The 18,474-nt window shown below is 47.6% G+C and overlaps 8 protein-coding genes across 8 annotated transcripts; 4 read left to right on the top strand and 4 right to left on the bottom strand.

Annotated features, from left to right (window-relative positions):
• Positions 1-434: 434 nt before the first annotated feature.
• On the top strand, positions 435-1,918 carry BKA55DRAFT_727559 (glycosyl hydrolase catalytic core-domain-containing protein; the record flags this gene model as incomplete). The annotated part of the gene is made up of 2 exons (XM_046201158.1): positions 435-1,827; positions 1,867-1,918. The coding sequence occupies exons 1-2, from the start codon at positions 896-898 to the stop codon at positions 1,916-1,918; spliced, it is 984 nt and encodes a 327-aa protein (XP_046050543.1). The 5' UTR covers positions 435-895.
• Positions 1,919-3,316: 1,398 nt separating this feature from the next.
• BKA55DRAFT_539126 (galactose mutarotase-like domain-containing protein) lies at positions 3,317-4,560 on the top strand (the record flags this gene model as incomplete). Its single annotated transcript, XM_046190098.1, has 2 exons — positions 3,317-4,139; positions 4,187-4,560. 2 exons carry the CDS (start codon positions 3,317-3,319, stop codon positions 4,558-4,560), a joined length of 1,197 nt encoding a protein of 398 aa, XP_046050542.1.
• A 181-nt stretch (positions 4,561-4,741) lies between these two features.
• BKA55DRAFT_567348 (fungal-specific transcription factor domain-containing protein) lies at positions 4,742-6,523 on the bottom strand. Its single transcript, XM_046192723.1, has 4 exons — positions 6,015-6,523; positions 5,742-5,965; positions 5,265-5,693; positions 4,742-5,215 (listed from the first exon to the last, which is right to left on the bottom strand). Exons 1-4 carry the CDS (start codon positions 6,484-6,486, stop codon positions 4,817-4,819), a joined length of 1,524 nt encoding a protein of 507 aa, XP_046050541.1. The 5' UTR covers positions 6,487-6,523; the 3' UTR covers positions 4,742-4,816.
• Positions 6,524-6,982: 459 nt separating this feature from the next.
• On the bottom strand, positions 6,983-8,444 carry BKA55DRAFT_509845 (transmembrane amino acid transporter protein-domain-containing protein; the record flags this gene model as incomplete). Its single annotated transcript, XM_046187551.1, has 2 exons — positions 6,983-7,039; positions 7,092-8,444. 2 exons carry the CDS (start codon positions 8,442-8,444, stop codon positions 6,983-6,985), a joined length of 1,410 nt encoding a protein of 469 aa, XP_046050540.1.
• A 974-nt stretch (positions 8,445-9,418) lies between these two features.
• BKA55DRAFT_689794 (amidohydrolase 3) lies at positions 9,419-11,082 on the top strand (the record flags this gene model as incomplete). The annotated part of the gene is made up of 2 exons (XM_046199394.1): positions 9,419-9,995; positions 10,052-11,082. The coding sequence occupies 2 exons, from the start codon at positions 9,419-9,421 to the stop codon at positions 11,080-11,082; spliced, it is 1,608 nt and encodes a 535-aa protein (XP_046050539.1).
• A 198-nt stretch (positions 11,083-11,280) lies between these two features.
• BKA55DRAFT_727553 (major facilitator superfamily domain-containing protein) lies at positions 11,281-12,688 on the bottom strand (the record flags this gene model as incomplete). Its single annotated transcript, XM_046201157.1, has 3 exons — positions 12,515-12,688; positions 12,083-12,449; positions 11,281-12,031 (listed from the first exon to the last, which is right to left on the bottom strand). Exons 1-3 carry the CDS (start codon positions 12,663-12,665, stop codon positions 11,281-11,283), a joined length of 1,269 nt encoding a protein of 422 aa, XP_046050538.1. The 5' UTR covers positions 12,666-12,688.
• A 923-nt stretch (positions 12,689-13,611) lies between these two features.
• BKA55DRAFT_689792 (FAD binding domain-containing protein) lies at positions 13,612-15,324 on the bottom strand (the record flags this gene model as incomplete). Its single annotated transcript, XM_046199393.1, has 5 exons — positions 13,612-14,030; positions 14,075-14,410; positions 14,458-15,012; positions 15,058-15,177; positions 15,228-15,324. 5 exons carry the CDS (start codon positions 15,322-15,324, stop codon positions 13,612-13,614), a joined length of 1,527 nt encoding a protein of 508 aa, XP_046050537.1.
• Positions 15,325-16,149: 825 nt separating this feature from the next.
• Positions 16,150-18,229, top strand: BKA55DRAFT_593856 (Pyoverdine/dityrosine biosynthesis protein-domain-containing protein; the record flags this gene model as incomplete). The annotated part of the gene is made up of 4 exons (XM_046195599.1): positions 16,150-16,523; positions 16,607-17,009; positions 17,056-17,711; positions 17,761-18,229. 4 exons carry the CDS (start codon positions 16,150-16,152, stop codon positions 18,227-18,229), a joined length of 1,902 nt encoding a protein of 633 aa, XP_046050536.1.
• Positions 18,230-18,474: the final 245 nt, after the last annotated feature.

The following is an 18,474-nucleotide window of genomic DNA, read 5'->3' as shown; positions in this document are numbered from 1 at the left end:
ACAATGCCTCACCAACACTACCTTAACTGTAAAAGTCTCATGAATTCAATCAGCATTCCTTTTCTAACTCGGTAATTGCAAAGCTCTGTACTCATCTCGTCTGCTGAATATCTCCGACTCCGTACTCTCATACGGACTCGAGTAGCCTCCTACAACGCCATGGAGAATAAATACCATGATCACTGTCTTGTACAATTAGATTATCGGTATGTTATGGTACTTTCACTCATTGTGTTCTCAGAATTCATTTACTTTTACTATTACTTTTCACAGATGAGCTCGTAAGAAGTTAAGAAGTCGCGCATCGTCGTCCGTCAGATGCCCCTTGACGACGCCGCGTCACTTTGTATGCTCAAACGATTCACCAATTGCCAGATAATCTTGCCTGGTGATTGCAAACGGATTAATAGTTTATTAGGCCGTCGTGGTTCAAATAGACTTCGACTAAGTATTTCGGGTGCCCGAAAGAACGGAAGGCGCTCCTGCGAAACCCACGTGTCGTCGCCAAATCAGGAAATTATCCCAAAGAGGCAAGTTGTTCACGAGGGTTGAGTTTCTGTATCCCGTAGAGATCAAGCGGTGAGTCAATTGTGCCCATATCAAGATGCTGAGAGTCTTTGACGCTGCCAAATCTTGGTGTTGAGGCAGGGTTTAACTTGGCGGACTTATGACATCATTGACCAGGCTCAGACGATTGCCACTCTACTCAGCCAAAAGATGAGTGACACGTACAAAAGAAAAGTAGCTGTTCCAAGGAAACCCTTGACATTCTCAAACGCATCCTAGAACCTTAAAAGATATGTTTCAAACCTGATTTTACATTTGTGGTCGCGTATTAAATACGGCCTCATTTGGTTGAGGGTTTCACGACATACCCGACTTTATTATACCCAAAATGCGCCAATCAACTTTTTATCCATTTTTATGCCTCTGGGGGCTTGCTGAGAGCATTGACCTCTCATCAAAACGTGGACTTGCATATCATGGAGATGACCACAAATCAGATAATGAGCTGCTGATCTCGAATAACTCTGAGATCGCATGGTACTACACTTGGTCGCTCTGGCCAAACGGCCAAATCGGAAGTTCTTTACCTTTCGTGCCATTAATTCACGGCCTCGATGATGTATCAGATTCTGAGCTGGAGTCGCGACTAAATGGCCTCCCTGAATCATCGACGCATCTTCTTACGTTCAACGAGCCGGATGGTGAAACAGACACTGGCGGAAGCGCAATATCTGCCAAAGATGCAGCCCGCGCTTACATGGAGCACATCGTTCCACTAAGAAAAGCAAAGCGCAAGTGGTCAATTAGCCATCCCAGCGTCACTGGCTCACCACGCGGGCTGGAATGGCTACGCGACTTTAACGAATCCTGCTACGACATTGACGACGATGGCTGTCCGACAGATTTCGTCGCTGTGCATTGGTACGGCGACGCAGGTGGTCTTAAAAATTGGCTCGGAAGTTTGCGCGAGTTTTACAATGAGACGGCACCTGACGCACGGTTCTGGATCACAGAAATGGCTCTCCCACAACAGGATGACGATGCGACGTTGGCTATGATGAATGAGAGTCTTCTGTATCTTGACGATAATGAGGATGTTCAGGCTTATGCGTGGTTTGGCGCCTTCAGAAAGGATGATGCGAACGAGTGGACTGGGGACAATGTGTCGCTGTTTGATGATGATGGAGGTTTGACTAAGCTGGGTGCGGAGTATTTGGGTGGGGAAGAGAAGGGTTTTGAGGAGGGAATGTCGGCGGGAAGCTTACAAGCACCTTCGATAGGTATCATGCTGGCCATGATTCTTATCTCGCTAGCTTATTTGTGGTGAAGTTACATGAGTACATGATAGACGATAGATAGTGATACCATTTATGAATTTGCATGGAGTATGATGACAGACAACCTATGTTAATGGGCTTCGACAGGAGCTTTACTCTTCAAATCCGTTTGCAGATGTGGATCTTCTTTCTTCCTGAAGAGGAGAGATCGGAGCATCAAGTTGTTCCGAGTGGTGGAGTCACAGATCCCGTCCCCACCTTCTTGTCTGAATTCCAAGAGAAAATTCAGTTCGAAGACTTCAAATCCCAAGGCGCAAATGTTTTTGACGCCTAGCATGTCAATGCAAGATTTTTCGTTTAGATGCCAGGTTATTTTCCCACGAGGGAAATCTTGTTTTGATCTTGCGGCGATGCTATATCAAATTCAGAAAAGGTCAAGCTCATGGCTCAGCTCCAGTGCAAGAATCTCATTGCCTGTTGCTGAGACTTATTGTGATGAAAGTTACCCTGTATGTATAAAACCGTCGAGGCGTTCCAGATGGTGTGAGACACACGGTGACCGCTGAGTGTCCCCGTTCCTATCGATGTTCGTCCCAACAAGATGGAACCCAATCATTCAACACCAATCTTCGTCCGAGGGTTCCAGAGCCACGTTTTCATGCCGACTTGAAGCTGCTAGACTCTTGGTTCCTGAACTTGGGCGGCCGTGCCCATCCAGACGATCTCGCTTTGCATGTCTCACGGATGATCATCACAAGCTCATATGTAGCATCACGAAATGCAACATCGAATTCTGCACGGTTGACTCTAGGGTATCATTGTGAGAGACAATGACGTCAGAACTCTCATAAGTTCCCAGACCCTTGCAATATTATTTCCCCAACCACGTCTGGTTCTCCGACTTTTCAGATTCATAATCTTTACAAATACAGTTCAATTGAAACTATTCAGCCTGTGAACTATAGCCAGATCGGTTATTCTATCACATAAATTACATCTCTCGAGCTTCAACTAGCTTGTCAACTGATTGGAGGGGCTGTGAAGCTTCACTCATCGCATAACTACCGCTTACCACCAGCCTTGTCTCGGCCAATCCCTCGGCGGGATACGGCTGTTGAACCTGTAGAACTCCCATAAACCTGCAAACAGCCTGATTTCCCCCGCACGACGATCCCAATCCAGACTCGCACAACCATGTCAAGACAGAGTTCGCTAAGATTACCCGACCCAGGCGCACCAATTACACAGCGTCGGAAAACCTGGGGAAACACTTAGCTCCAAAACTACCCCAGGATCGCGGCTCAATGGCAAGTTCCTGGATGACGATGACAGCCGCACCAGTCATTGAACTTGAAAGCTCATCAGACGATCACCAAAAAGACCCTGAGATCCTTCAATTGGAGAGGGGTTTCGTCGGTGGGAAGTTATGTGGGTTGTCCCGTGAGAACAAACAGAGGTCGTCGGTTTTCTATAAAGCTTGGGGTTTTCGCTCTTTCTTGCTGGGCCAGTCTCCACCTTGATCAACCGCAATCATGTTCTTCAAGGCTGTCGTTGCTGCTCTCATCCCACTGGCCCTTGCGACCAAAGGCAAGGGACCCGACAAGGATGGCAAATACTGGATCAAGGGAGACGGTATCCAAGCCGCCTTCATTCCCTATGGCGCCTCCATCACCAATCTTCTGATCGACGATCAGTACGGTATCTCTCGAGATATCGTTGCTGGCTTCGACAATGCTACGCACTATAGCATTGACAAGTCTCACCCCCATCTTGGAGGTGTTCCTGGAAGATACGCCAACCGTATTCGCAACAGCACGTTCGAGATTGACGGCAAGAAGTATCACGTCACGCCCAACGACAACCCTACGCCTGAGTCACCCAAGGGCGCTGATACTCTCCACGGAGGACCTGATGGTTGGGATTACCGCAACTTCACTGTTGTGTCGTACACCGACTCCAGTATCACCTTCTCCATCGTTGACCCTGACGGCAAGGAGGGCTTTCCTGGGGAGGTTGTCTCATACGTCACCTACACCCTGACCGGCATGGACTGGGATATCAAGATTATCGCTCTTGCGACTACCAAGAAGACTCCCATCATGCTTACCAGCCATACTTACTGGAACCTCGACGGCTTCTCTAACAATGAGACAAGCACTATTTCCAACCATACTCTTCACATGCCCTACGGTGGCCAGCGTGTTGCGACTGATAACATTCTGATTCCCACTGGTGATATTATTCCCAACAAAAAGGGATCTGTGAATGATTTCTGGAGCAAGCCCAAGATGATTGGTGACCAGGCAAACAACAAGGATTTGGAGAACAACTGTGGTTTCAACTGCACAGGATATGGTCAGTATTCGTTCATACCGATCAATGACTTTGCTAACAAATTTCAGACACCTGCTACAGCGTCAACCGCGGCCAGCTCGGAAACTTCGACTGGCGAACTGAGGGCCCCGTGGCCACTATCTCTTCCGGATGGTCTGGCATTCAACTCGACATCTACACAGATCAAGATGCCTTCCAGTTCTACAGCTGCACCCAGCAGAAGGGCGACATGCCTCTCAAGAAGACCCAAGGTCTCAAGGATAACAAGGACTTCCCCCGAATTATCCCCAAGTATGGATGCATGGTTGTTGAGGTTCAGGACTACATTGACGGCATCAACAACCCTGAGTGGCAGAGGCTTGAGAAGCAGCTCTTTGAGCCTGGTGGCAACCCTTATGTTCTGCAGGCCAAGTATAGCTTCAGCCTGAAGGGTAAGGAGTAGATTCTAGATCCAGGGTTGGGTAGTTGAAGTAATTGATAATATTTGACGGACTTACTGATTGTACCATGAAGTGACAATGGAAATTTGACGGCTGTCTGGATAGCATTCAAGATTAGATGGCGGACTCCGTAGCTTCTTAAACCTTGATCACCGATGCGAATTTAGCATCTTGATCTGATCAGGGTAATATTATTTAATAATAAATAGCTTCAATGTATTGGATGATGCTGCGCGACCGCCCGACGTCATGGAAGGCTCATATTAGAAGAGCACAAATACCCATATCCTCCATAGATTGTCTTGCACTCCAAAGCCTCGTTGGGTCCCGACGTCGCTGCTTCCAAGCATTTTTCATGACATTATAAACCGTACCACAATTAGTAAAGCCCGCCTCAGCATGGTCCATGAGTTTCTTCAACAAGCCGTCGAAGTACTGTTCTTGTGGAGGAAGCGCCATAGAGCCGGCAACGCATAGAGGCCATGGCGTTGCGCGTAGGGAAATATGCGGAGGTAAGTGGTCTAACACTTCGATGACTCGTGATACTGCGCTGTGAGGATCTGGCGACGTGATGTTGTGTTCTGAAGCAAGAGTATAAAGTTGGATGAGAGCTGCAGTTGCGAAGAAGTGGGTTACCGAGCGGTTGGTTGGTGTCAACTGCTGGGACTATTTAGCAAACATTAATTCGCAAGAGAGGTGCACCGACCGTTGATCCATCATCTAACGCCGCGTCTATTCCATCCATGATGCGCTTTTCCAATTCCCTAATGGCGATTCCTAAACCATCGCTGCCCATTTTGCTAGCTTCTGCACTCAGAACCATCATGTCACCAATCGCGATCATAATGCAATTGGAGCAGCCCATGACTCTTGACATGTCAATCTTGCCAGCGTTCAACCAATCGTGATATGGTAGCTTTGGCGCCGTCCTTGTAGCCAAAGGCGCAAGTATATCGATCCAGACGAGATTCGAGAGAATGAACTTTTGTGCAGTATTCATGCCTCGTTGGAAGTCGAAATCTGGGCTCGATGGATCGGACGCATCGAAGTCAAAGTCAGAGGACGTCAGGTTTTGGATAACGGATACGATAGCGTTGAAGTGGGCTTGCCAGTTGTTTGTGCCGCCTTGAAAGACCTATACCGAATCAGCGTGCAATTGAGTACGTGTATCTTGCAACATTACCTCGAAAGAGATCAAAAACATACCGCCTGCGAGAAACTTGAGCCATTCCTCAATATTGTCAGCAGAAGCGCCACCGTCTCGATGGCGGACAACATGTCGGAGTTCTTGAAGTGCTTTGGTATGGTATTGGAGAAGCTCGTCTTCTTGATTCTCAGTATGATACGGTGAGAAGATATGTTGATGAAAGGCGGAAAGAGTCAGGGCTGCGTTGCGAAGTGGTGCGTCTGTTTATAAGTCAGGAGCGGAGTGCTACGCGAGGTGAAGCTCCCTTACTTCGTTCCAAGAGGAAAAAGAGCCATCCTCTGCCGCCTTGATCTGGCGCGTCGACGTAGAAGGCATACTGGATCGGAAAGATGTAGTCGAGGTAGTGTACCAGGTACTGCGCCTCTCTAAATATGGTATTCGTAGCCGAAGAACCGACTGGAGTTGGATTGGTAGTTTCGTTACATCGTGACCGAGGATTTTCTTTAGCACGCGAGGCTTGTGCTGCTTCAGCCGTGGACCGAGCAAGTTGGCGATTCTGAATGGTTTTGACGCGTCGGAAGTTCTCCTTGACTGCACCTTTGATCCTCCGAAGCTCTTCTTGAAGTAGGCGTTCATTGCTCATCCATTCTGGTGGATCAAGATCATATCCATGGCAGGTAATACTCCGAGTACTACACTCTTTGCATTCGGGGGATGACTCGTCGCATCTTCTGTGACGAATGCGACATGTCCAACAGCCCCTGCGTCCTCGGGGCATCATCTGCTGTTGTGGATTTTGTCAAGCTCGGAATTGATCATGCAAGGTGGGAAATCAAGCGAGGGTCGAAGAAGTGGATCCATGGTGCTTTAATGGTCTGTTCACTGGACTGACTAAACCATTTCAGGGCCCTAGTTGCACTGAAGCGCTAAATCCAGTGCTGTTCATTCAGACAGCCACCAAAGATAACGGGTTGGACCTTTCATAACAAATGTCGATGCTACAAGATCTACTCTAGCCCTGTTCTTTAGATACTGATGGAAATATATGGCAGTAGTGTATCTCAGCGTAAGAAGCCAATGGAGTTCCGATTGTCGGAGGGCAACAACTCCAGTTGGTCTAGGTGCTAAACCAAGGCCTGAAAGACGGTGGAATGATGCACATGGTTCCTATCTCATGCAAGTGGACCAACAAGATTTATTCACTGACTATAGTAGGTTGTGCGTTATAGAATGGACCCATGTACCAATCTCCGTACCCAAGAACGAATGACCAAGCCTTAAGCCACATTGCAGGAGAAGGGCCTGCCAACACTGCCACCGTTGAATTTGGCAATCTGTGGTCATGTTAGCTAGTTTGAAATGAAACACAGTGTTCGGCGCACTTACGATCTGGTCGATGCTGGCATATGTGCCGGCAATAAACACGAAGAAACCCACGATAAACACAATACAGTTGCAGGCAGCACGCTTGACATTGTGCTTGTCGTACCAATTTCCCTCTTTAAGAAGGAAGAACCACATAATGGGAGGGATCCAGAACGAAAATCCCGAAATAAAGAGGGCGGCACAGATTCCCAGAAGCTCGGAGAAAAATGGGATAGCCTCTGCGATAACCCATGAGAGGAAGATGACAAAGGCAACGACAGCCAACCAAGTGATCCAGCCTTTGCGGGTATTGATGAACCGAGTAATAGTGTTCTTGTAAAGCCGACCGTGAATGAATCTGCAAGCAACCGTGGCATTGATCGATCCTGAGATATAGATGACTGGCAGGGCAATGCCAAATGCGACTTTCGACACCAACGGGCTGGCGGATAATAAAGCCGGGGACTGAACCTCCTGACCGACGAACGCATAGATGACTGATCCTGTGATCGTATATAGAACGATTTCGGTAAGACCTAAAGTGACGATGGATTTCGTAAAATCGGCGGGCGTATGCATTTCGGACATGAAGGAAAATTGGGCTGCAGCAAATGCATACGAGAAGACGATGTTAGACACAGCTGTGAGGGCTTGCGTGAAGCTAAGGTCGTCTTGCGGCCACGCTGACCAAGTTGACGAAGAAAAGCCACCTGGGGCGTCAGATCTCTGAATGCCGGTCGCGATCATAGTGACGCCGATCGCAAGGATGATAGAGATAAAGTCGATATAACCGAGGATCGCAATCTCAGTGAATGAAGGTGGGATCGCAAGCACCATCAGGATGACAGCAGAGATGACCCCAAAGGCGAGGGTACATACGCTGCTACCTGTGATCTTGACAAGAGCAATGGTGCCGGTTAAGCAGTGAGAGCCAGTAGCCAGGATCAACAGGCCCAAGAAGACAACAGCGAACAGCTTATCGCCAAAGCCTCCCATCAAAAGCCGACCAGCATCGACATAATGATCGATATCAGGATATTTCAGTTTAACAAGACCGACCATGTAACTAGCATACATAGCGATGAGCCCGATTCCAATGCAGGATATAACGCCAGCGACCATTCCGAGGGTAGCGAAAGCTCCAGGGAGACTTAGACTACCGAGGGCAATGGCTTGGACGATCAGGACGACGGTAAGGCGCTTCCAACCTAGGCGGTGGAAATGAGCTGTGCCTTGAATGGTCTTTTCTTTTTCGAGGTCTGTTTGGAACATTTGCGCTGTTGCTTCGCTGAATGAAGCTTGACGGTGGATGTCATCTTGCTTTTCGCCTGCGACAATGATGTCGGAGTCGTTTGTGGTTTTGGGATGACTCATTGTGAGCGAACACAAAAGTTTAGAAGGGGAATGATTTGATGGGAAGAGAAGGTTGAAGAGTAGTTACTTGACCTGGGGAGGATGATGTCTATTATACCTCGAGAAGGAAATCTCGTACTGGGTATCCAATCCCTTGGACCGATATCCCCGTGGGGAAGAGTTTGAACGTGCGTGAGCTCCACGCGATAAGAGTTCTCCGATCATATCGTTAGTTACTATTAAGAATTGCCAAGCGCAATGACTGGTTGACCAATTCCCAGTTTGAGTGGGTTATCGAACAACCGAGTCTGGGCCCCTTAAGCCATTGGTTTCCGAGCCAGTGTTTAGCGAGTTATGATATGAAGGGCGGGACAGTTAGTGGATGCTTGCTGTTGTAGGGCGCGGTTTGAAGAATTATCGGGACATGATAGTCGAACCCAGCTGTTGACTCTGTCTTGTATGAACCCAATGCATCACAAATTCAGCAGTATAGAGAAGACTTCAATGCATTCAGTGCAACTGACAAGAATGCCTTATCTTCTTCATCTTCTAACAACCGCCTGATATCTTGGATAATGAAGCGATATCCACTACCTCCATTTTGAAGAATCTGTTACTAATAATCTGCGACTTTAATTCCGCATCAAGATCAGACACGCTCGGAAATGGGGAAACATTGGGGTTTCGTTTTGGGGCCTGAGTGGGGAACCAACAGCCGAGTCAGTGCGGTATCTCTGTCAGAACGCTAATTGGACAAGCGGCTAAGCCGATGACTTTATTATGGAGCCGTGGGGATTGCACACTGGGAAGGAAGCTCGGAATTCAGCTGGGGTAGAGACGGTCAGACGACTCTGATAAAAGTTGACCTTGGAGATAGATACTGGCTCTCTACCCCCGAACATTGCAACTTTTGTCAATCTCTGTTGTTTCTTTGGATCTCACAAGTCTTTTTTTCTTGAGAGATTGAATCACCAGTCTGTTACTCCCAAGATACAATGAGCAAAACATTATTCGTCAATGGCCGGATCCTGTCCAAGACAGAGACTGGTCTCAATGGCAACGCCCATTTCTCGGACTGCATGCTCATCCAAGACGACAAAATCGTCGCGGTCGGGTCTCGTCATGAGGTCTCCCAGACTCTAGGCTCAGACGCCCAGATTCGCGATCTTAATCAGCGTGTCGTTCTTCCTAGCTTCATCGATGGCCATATGCATCTCCTCTTGCTCGGCCAATCGCTTCGAAAGCTCGACCTTTCAAGATGTACTTCACTTGAAGATATCCGGTCATGTATCCGCACATACGCTGCTGAGAACCCAGACACACCAACTATTCTTTGCAAAGGATGGAGGCATTACATGACACCTGGTGGCGTTACGGCTGCGATGCTGGATGATCTTGATCCACGACCTATCTTTATTGATGCTGGTTCTTTACACTCCTGCTGGTGTAATACTGCAGCGATAAAAGAACTTGAGGTTGATGATATGCCAGATCCAGCTGGCGGCAAGATTTATCGTGATGCAGATGGAAAGCCGTCTGGGCTTTTGGACGAAGGCGCCATGATGTCGATCAGTAAGTTCCATCATATGAAAGCGTCTATCTCACGAAAGACTAATCGCAACGAACAGTCTGGCCTTTCCAAGCAAAGTCATCGCCGAAGCACGAACGAATAGAGGCGATCCGCGCCGCGGTAAAGGAGTACAACGCCGCCGGCTACACAGGCGCAGTTGAAATGGCTATGGATGAAGAAGCATGGGATGCACTCGTAACGCTCAAAGAAACAGAACCCAATCTCTCACTACGAATAGCAGCTCACTGGCTCATCAAACCGACCGCCAACCTTGAACAAAACTCAAAACAAGTGCAGCGAGCTATCGAGCTGAGCAAACAGTACAACTCGACAACAAGCCCTGATCTTCGACTTGTAGGAATCAAGGTCATCACAGACGGAATTGTTGACGCATGCACTGCCTACCTCTCTGAGCCGTATGCTACTGCTGGAAGCCCACCGCCAATCTGGGAGCCTGAATTCCTCGAGCCCGTGGTTAAAGAGGCAGACGCTGGTGGCTTGCAAGTTGCTCTGCATGCCATTGGCGACGGTGCTGTCAGAATGGCCATTGACGCTATTGAGAAACACGCCACACCAGGTCGAAGGCATAGAATTGAGCACTTGGAGCTCGTTTCCCCAGAAGACGCCAAGAGACTTGGAAAGCTTGGGTTAACAGCATCCATCCAGCCCATCCACGCAGACCCAACAGCGTTAACAACATGGCCTGAACTCCTTGGAGAAGAGCGATATCAACGGGCGTTTGCATACCGAGAGTTCGCTGATGCAGGCGCATTAATGGCGATCGGTACTGATAGCCCTACGTCACCATGGTCGCCTATGCATAATTTCCATGTAGCTATCAACCGGCAGTCCTCGAAGAACCCGGAGAACCCCAAGGTAGTACACGAACACTTTAGGTTGGGCCTGTGTGAGACTTTTGTTGCGGGTACAGAAGGTGCAGCTCGAAGTGTGTTTGCTGAAGATCGTGTTGGAAGCTTGACACCTGGGAAATTAGCGGATTTTATTGTCGTTGATATGGAATGGGATCCTAAGACATTACTCAAAGCTGAGGTGAAGGAGACTTGGTTTGGAGGATCCCACGTATTTTAACTAGACTCCATGATTTCACACAATTATTACTAGGGTGTATGCATTCGAAACTCACCAGTGACATTCATAGAGATGTCAATACTTGTAATTTATCTGATAAAGTTGACTGCATTGGCAGGCCAAGCTCTTGCATCTGATCAGCTTGTCTTGAGCAATTTGCGTACTTGAAGCTTACCCAACCGGTTCTCAGCTTATAGATCAAACTATCAAAGTCTTCTTATCCTTGAGCAATCTACTGCACAGGATCAACATGCCTCCGAAGAAAACAGTCAGCCCAGCCCAGACCCAAGCAGCCGTATACCCCAAACTCCTCCGTAAAGCCCCTCCAACAGGCGGCCCAAAGAGCAGCGCAACAGACATAACCGAGAAAGCCATGCCAAATCTTGTCCCGATTCTTCGAGGATCACTAGTCAGTCTGACAAAGATGGTGGGCTGCAGCGCGAAGAAGGACCCCGTGAAAAAGCCCTGGCTGATAACTGCAACGAGCAGTCGTGGAGTCGTGGTTGCTGAGATGAGACACAAGCTTGTAGTGGCAAGTAAGACTGCTGCACTGATAATAGTGTTCATAGGTCCGAGACTCTGAGCGAGAAAGGCGGGTAGGATGCGTCCAAAGATTGAACTGCTGTTGAGAATAGCCAACAGATTCCCAGCAAGATCGGATGATGCAATTTTGTTGTCCAGAGCGTAGCTTTGTACGTAGACGAATGGTGTGTACATTCCCAAGAAAACAGAGAAACAACCAGCCACGAAGAGAACGTAGGGCCAGTCTGTGAAAGCTGTCTTGTCGAGAAGTTGCCTTCGTTGAGATGGTCCGCTCGAGTTCGGCCCGGGTCGAAGCACAAGGTTTGAGAACACGAGAAGAACTAACAGTAACAGAGCCATAGCTCGCGTTGCCCATGGCAAGCTTGTCTGAGCATTGAGCTCCCGAATCATAATGGGGAGGAGAACACTAAGGATTGAGTCAGAGAAAGACCAACAGGTATGACTGTTCTTCACTTACCCGCCGAGTCCACTACCGCAAGCCGCAAGCCCATTGACCAAAGGCAATTTCGTAGTGAACCATAATGAAGTAATAGCAACACTCAAGATAGATAGACAACCAGCACCAATACCAATCATAAGCCCTTGAGTGAGAAGATACTGCCAGTACTTATGGCTCAGGCTTTGTAAGATGGTACCTATGACGATGAAGCCAGAGCCGACAGCAAGCAGGTGTCGAAAGTAACCGGAGTCGTAGATGGGACCAACAATGAAGCCTGAGAATACCATCAAAAAGGTCTGCAGAGAACCAATGACTGATATCTGAAATGGCGTATGATTCGAAAGTTGATCACGCTCATAGATGGTTTGAAAGCTTCCAAAGCTTGCTATCAGGCCTGAACGCGATTCTTTGTCAGTTCTTCTCTGATACTTGTTGATGGTATTTGCTTACCCCATGTAGAAAAGTAAAGGCAAAACGAGCCCGCTACTTGCAGCCAAGCAAGCAAACCGCTATTTGGGACAGGCTTTGGGGATGCATCATCTACCGAAAAGCTGCTTTCGACAAGAGGGTTATTGTCGGGTGTATCTTTCGTAGCCTCCATTGCTCATCGAATCTTGCTTCGTGAGAGCCCTGGACTTACAATTGAATAGCATAATGAAGGAAAAATAGACCGAAATACAACCGCCATGCTTATCAATCTCTATTTCTCTGACAATGCTTTTGCTAGGATAACCTATTCCACAATTCTTCCTCTTTCCTTTTGTGGTTATAGGCCTCGGCACTTCTCCCCACAGTGGATCTCGATGGAAAAGATAAAACCCAACATCAGCAGATCAAGGCGCAATGTCTGTGCCACTCCTGACCACGTAAGACTCGACTCAAATTAGTCAATCCACGTATTTGTAATAATCACATGAGAAAAATATTTATCCCACTTATCAAAACCGCGTTTTGACCACGAATTCCTTGGCCACAATCCTGGACTTTCTCTGCTGGAACCTTTGCATAATTTTTAGATGTCATTCTTCCAACTTGGTGAAACATCCGAGGACTGCCTAGCTAGGAAGGTGGTAGCATTTTTCCTCTCTCAATTAAGCAACCCGGGGAAAACCGCGACTAAGGTGATGATGCGGCGAAGCAGGCAAGATTGAGTTCATGTAGCATTAGTACCGGCATGGCATGATGCATGCATTGCCAAGAATGGTAATTCCTTACGATAGGACCTTGCAGGAAGATATCACTGTAGACCTTTGACGGAGATAGTGTTTTCAGTGATGAGGATGTTGGGGCGGATTGACAAAGGTACATTGGGGGTTGAAAAACGTATCTACAAGGTCATGAGATGAGACTTTTTAGTAAAACAAGTAAGGTCTTAGGTTCAGGATATTGTTCAAGTCGAGCTTGTTGTATATTGACGAGAGTGAAGGATGAAACTAGTGTCATCAATAAGAAGTCGTTGAAAGAAAGATAAGCTTTAAGTGCTATAGAGATCTAGTTTATGGCACGGGAAAGACAAAAAATTTACAACAAAAATCTACCCTACATCCTTATCGGGACTTAACAAAGTAGGAATCCAAGTATCCTTTCCAAGCCTTGTCCTCGCCAGTGCCAACATATCCGACATACATATCCGGCCGAACGATTACAATAACAGCGTCCTCGTTCTTGACCCAATCAGCAGTAAAATCCTTGTCGGCATCCCTGTTTTGGTGACATCCCATATGGCCATTAGTCGTCCCGTTGGGCAGGATAGTGTAAACGGGAGCCGAGACGGAGATCGCCGGAAGACGTCTTCCGATAGTCAAGACGATAAAATCTCCATATGAGGCGTTTTCGTAGAGTCGCGAGGTTTCGCCGGAAGCCGCAGTCATGACCACATCGGGACAGCGATATCCAGGTTTCCAGATGCCAAGTTCTGTACCCTGGATAAGTGGAGTGGCAAATTCGCTATAGTTGACACCCATGCCTTACTGTGTTAGTTGGTGATATGAACTCTGATGGTGAACGTACCTGTGATGAAGCCGGCATTTCGTTCGATTGTGGATACGTATTTCTTGGCTGTGTGTATTGTGTCCCTGACTAGTGCTGCAGCCACTCCGATGACTTGAGCGGCTGTGGATCTCCGCTCGATATCGTAACTGCGCAGGATGTCGTCTCTGGCTTCAGGGCTTAGATTTGATGGTCGGGCAAGTGCTGATAAACGCCAGGCTAGTGCAAAGGCATCAGAAACACCAGTGTTTAGGCCCTGGCCACCGTTGACGGAATGAACATGAGCCGCATCTCCGGCCAGGATGATTCTTCCATGGCCTTCCTTGGAGATGAAATTACCAGCAAGTCGTTCCTTAACTGGGAGCTCATAAGTATGTGAGAAGCGATATTTTAGGGAGACATACCATGGAATGTGCTGAACCATTCAGTCTTTGTAAACTCCACTCGATATGGTGCGAGATGTTCCTTGATAGAGTCTTCAGCCAGTTGCTGCGTGATCTCTCCTTTGAGCAAAACGTAGAATCGAGACATTCCTCGCTCTCTTGGAATCCACGCAACTCGAGACTCTCCATCAAGCTCGAAAGTGATAATCTCAGGACAAACAGGAAAATCAGTATCCAAAAAGGTATCAAGAACTGCCCAAGTCATCTCTGGCTTCGTGCCAGTGAAACTGATACCCAGCGTGTTTCTGACAAAGGATCGTGCACCGTCGGCGCCAACAACATATTTGCTGCTGACCTTTCGACCTGAACTTGTCATGACGGCAACAGACTCATCATCTTCAGTGATGCTGATGACGTGCTCGTTGTAGCTTACTGCGTCGCCGAGACGAGTGCGCATCACCTGTTCAACGACAGGTTGTCCAATCATGAGAAAGTTCTTGTGAAAGGCATGCTCGATACCAACCCACCAAGCATTCTGACGAGACTTGAAATCGCCAGCTTTGAAAGTAGAACTCGCTGTTGTTGTTAGACTATATCTTTGAAGTATTTGGATTTCCATACTGTTGCATTTGAGACCATCAGGCAGAAGCTCATCGAGGATACCAGCAACCTCGAAGTACTGCTGAGTTCGAGCGTTTAGTGCATCAGCGCGACCAAGCTCTAAACTACAAGGCTTCTCATCTGAAAAGCTGTTAGACACGCTTCTCAACTTAGACTCCGGTGCAACTTACCCAGGACTCGGACTGAGATTCCCAATGGTTGAAGGAGAAGGGCAACAAAGAGTCCAGTAGGACCGCCACCAACAATAGTAACATCAACTTGCTCCATGATCTTGAGTGATTGCGAATGGTTTAGGTTTGAAAATATGATTTTTAAAATTCTTGGTATTACAGTTCTATGTAATTCGCGGGAGAGGCCAAGATAAATCACCAAACTCGACTCTTACCCAAGCTCTCCATCGACCTACCTAACTCGGCTTGATCAAACCATTCCAGCAAGTCAAGGATAAGACTTTTGGCATGTCTCATCTGAATAACCATATCCTAGCTTGTTACACCATAACAAAGGCCCGAGAATCTTCAACGCCGGGGAACTTTAACTTGGCCGGGTGGGATACAACCGAACGGGATAACCGCGCGGGATGCCAATCATTTCACGGACCCTCCCCTGCGAGAATCCAAGTTTTTAGCCCCAATCCGACAAACGACGGAAATACTATGACGAAAAGTGTGGCTTGGCTTCCAGATTGATACCTTCTATTCTAGGATTTCACATCCGCGTCAGTGACAGGGGGGTTAGAGATTGACAGTCACAATTTTATGAGCTTCCTGATGAAGCGATTTTGTGTCATGCCTTTCCTCGGATTAGGCGATGTGTGACGAGGGTAATTGTTTTGCCACGCAATTGGTGATTGTACGATGGCCCACTGTTGAGACGACTCGGTGTTTTTCGCAAATTGTCCTAGTAAACCGAAAATGGGACTATGGAGGGTTGGATGAGTTGGAGTATGTAACTTGCAGTTCACATGTTGATAGCAGATACTAGACTGCAAGATTTATATCCTCTTATCTCCCTGACTATGTCGTTCATCTCATCAACTTCAACATTCACTTTCATTAACGTACAAACCATTACTTGTCAACCAATACTACCATGGCTGTATCAAGTCTTCATCCCGTGATCCCTTTCCCATTTGGGACTGTTGTTCACAATGTCTCAGCTGAACCATTGACTACTGCCGTTGATCGGGCGGCTCTTGAGGCCTCAACCAAGATTCTTGATATCATCGGCAGATATCGCATGAAGCAAGATGACAACCTATACTCACATTCCGATGAGTCAACTCTTAAGTTTATTGCTCTCATATACACGCACGTCAAAGCCGGCAAGCCAGTTCCTATGTGCCTACCAGCTTTCCCGTTCAAGTCGCCAAATTCGACATCAAAGACTTTGGGGAAGCTTCCTGATAAGGGTGAAGAAATTGCTCTTGCTCATCTGAACGGACTTTGCAGCGCGATTGGCGATGTGTACGCGCCGGGTGCCAAACTAACTATCATTTCTGATGGACTGGTATATAATGGTAAGTCAGACTTTGTGATACTCACAGAAGAACTAAACTGACATTCATAGACCTTCTGGGTGTTCCAGACAGAGATGTGTGGGCATACGGCGAGACTCTTCGCTCCATGGCAGCAGAGAAGGAATTTCACAACATTTCCTTCGCGAGACTTCGTGATCTTGTCGAGATTGATCTACCGAAAGACCTCGAGGAAATGACATATGTAGCCAATGCCTCCAACTTTCGACGTGCGCTTCTCAACACATTCAGCAAGCCTGGATGGAGCTGGGACGAAGTCCGGCAGTCAGACGATCAGTGCATGACTTATCGTGGCTATATCAAGTTTCTTCAAACAGATCTGGAAACAGTCTATCCTGTTGATGAGAACCGTAGCAAGTCCAAGTATAAAAGGGGTATTGAGTACATTGCAAAGCAGATGATGGCTCGCGGAGATGTAAGTTCACAGATGTTTCTAGACTTTGTTCAGACTAACTCGCCAGGCCTTTGCCAATGCTGTTCGACAAAAGTATCCCGATCATGTTCGCCTGTCAATCCATCCCTCAACTGGAGCTGTCAAGCTTTCCATTAGCCTCTTGCCCACTGAGCAACTCTACACTACCCCATGGCATTGCAGCGTTGCGTACAGACTGGACGGTACCATCAGGACAGGTATGCGATCTGAGTTTGACAACGAGGAAAGTCTTGAACTGGTCTGTGACAATGGGCGACCTTCTTATTATCGCGAGAAGTCACCTCTGCTATCATGGGCAGAGGACAAGGGCGGCATTGTCGTTGACCCTATGTACCCCGCTGGTCTGATAATTCGTCCTGCTAATGGAGCTGGCTCCCTGACACTTGACGATATCGACACAAAGAAAGTCCGTGCTCTCTCCGAGATCAACTCCCCTGTTGTTCTGAAGGGATTCGTCAAAAAGCCCAACCGCGACCGCTTTATTGATTTCAGCCACCGTTTCGGAACCCCGCTACCATGGAAGTTTGGCCTACTGCTCGAAGTCAAGGATCGAGGACAAGACACCCGAGGTCTGAACAATGTTCTTTCAGCAGAGCCTATGCCATTCCACTATGATGGTTTGTTCAAGGTTGTCAAGCAGACCGACGAGGATGGAAATGAAAAGACAGTTTCGACTCCGCCCCAGTAAGTTCTATTTCGAAGAACAAGATTAAGCAACTGACCCCATAAATAGGTTCCAACTCTTCCAGGGTGCCACCTCCTCACCAAGAGATACCGGATTCACTCTTTTCTCTTCATCAACTCTATTCTTCAAATACCTCCCATCATGGCTGAAGAAGGATATCTCCAAGCTCACCTGGAGCGTATCAACATCAGCATTCGACAACACCATCTTGCGTGGTCTGCCCCTTGCTATTGAACATCCTACGACCGGCAAGCCATGCCTTCGATACCACGAACCTTGGCCCCAGTCCAAGACCAGATTCGATGCTTCAGATGTTACGATTGACGGACTTGAGGCTACGGAGAGCGCTGCTATTTGTGATACCATTGACTCAGTCCTGTATGATCGTCGGGTTGCGCTGTACTATGCTTGGGATAAGGGTGATATTCTGGTTAGCGATAACATTCTGATGATGCATACTAGGAGTGATTTCACTGCGGGGGTTGATCGTGAGTTGTGGCGAATTCATTTTGACTAGTGTAGTTATTATTTGGGTCGGTAGATTTGAGTACGTTTCGTTATTGTCAATTTGGAAGCTTTAAATAGATCGTGTCTGCAAAAGATTATTTCTTATCCTTAAAGCCTATTGGTCTACAATTTCACCATATACCTTATCTCAGAGTACACAGTATCTAGTTACGGATTCATCCCGGGAATCCCGCCCGGAGATATCTCGGTCGGCATCCACTTCCGACTCGGATAGACTACCGACTAAACCTTATA

This window comes from Fusarium redolens, assembly GCF_020744475.1.
Source record: "Fusarium redolens strain MPI-CAGE-AT-0023 chromosome Unknown BKA55scaffold_7, whole genome shotgun sequence".
NCBI lineage: Eukaryota > Fungi > Ascomycota > Sordariomycetes > Hypocreales > Nectriaceae > Fusarium > Fusarium redolens.
The sequence above is the reverse complement of the archived record's forward strand: the minus strand, read 5'-3'. Positions and strand labels throughout refer to the sequence as shown.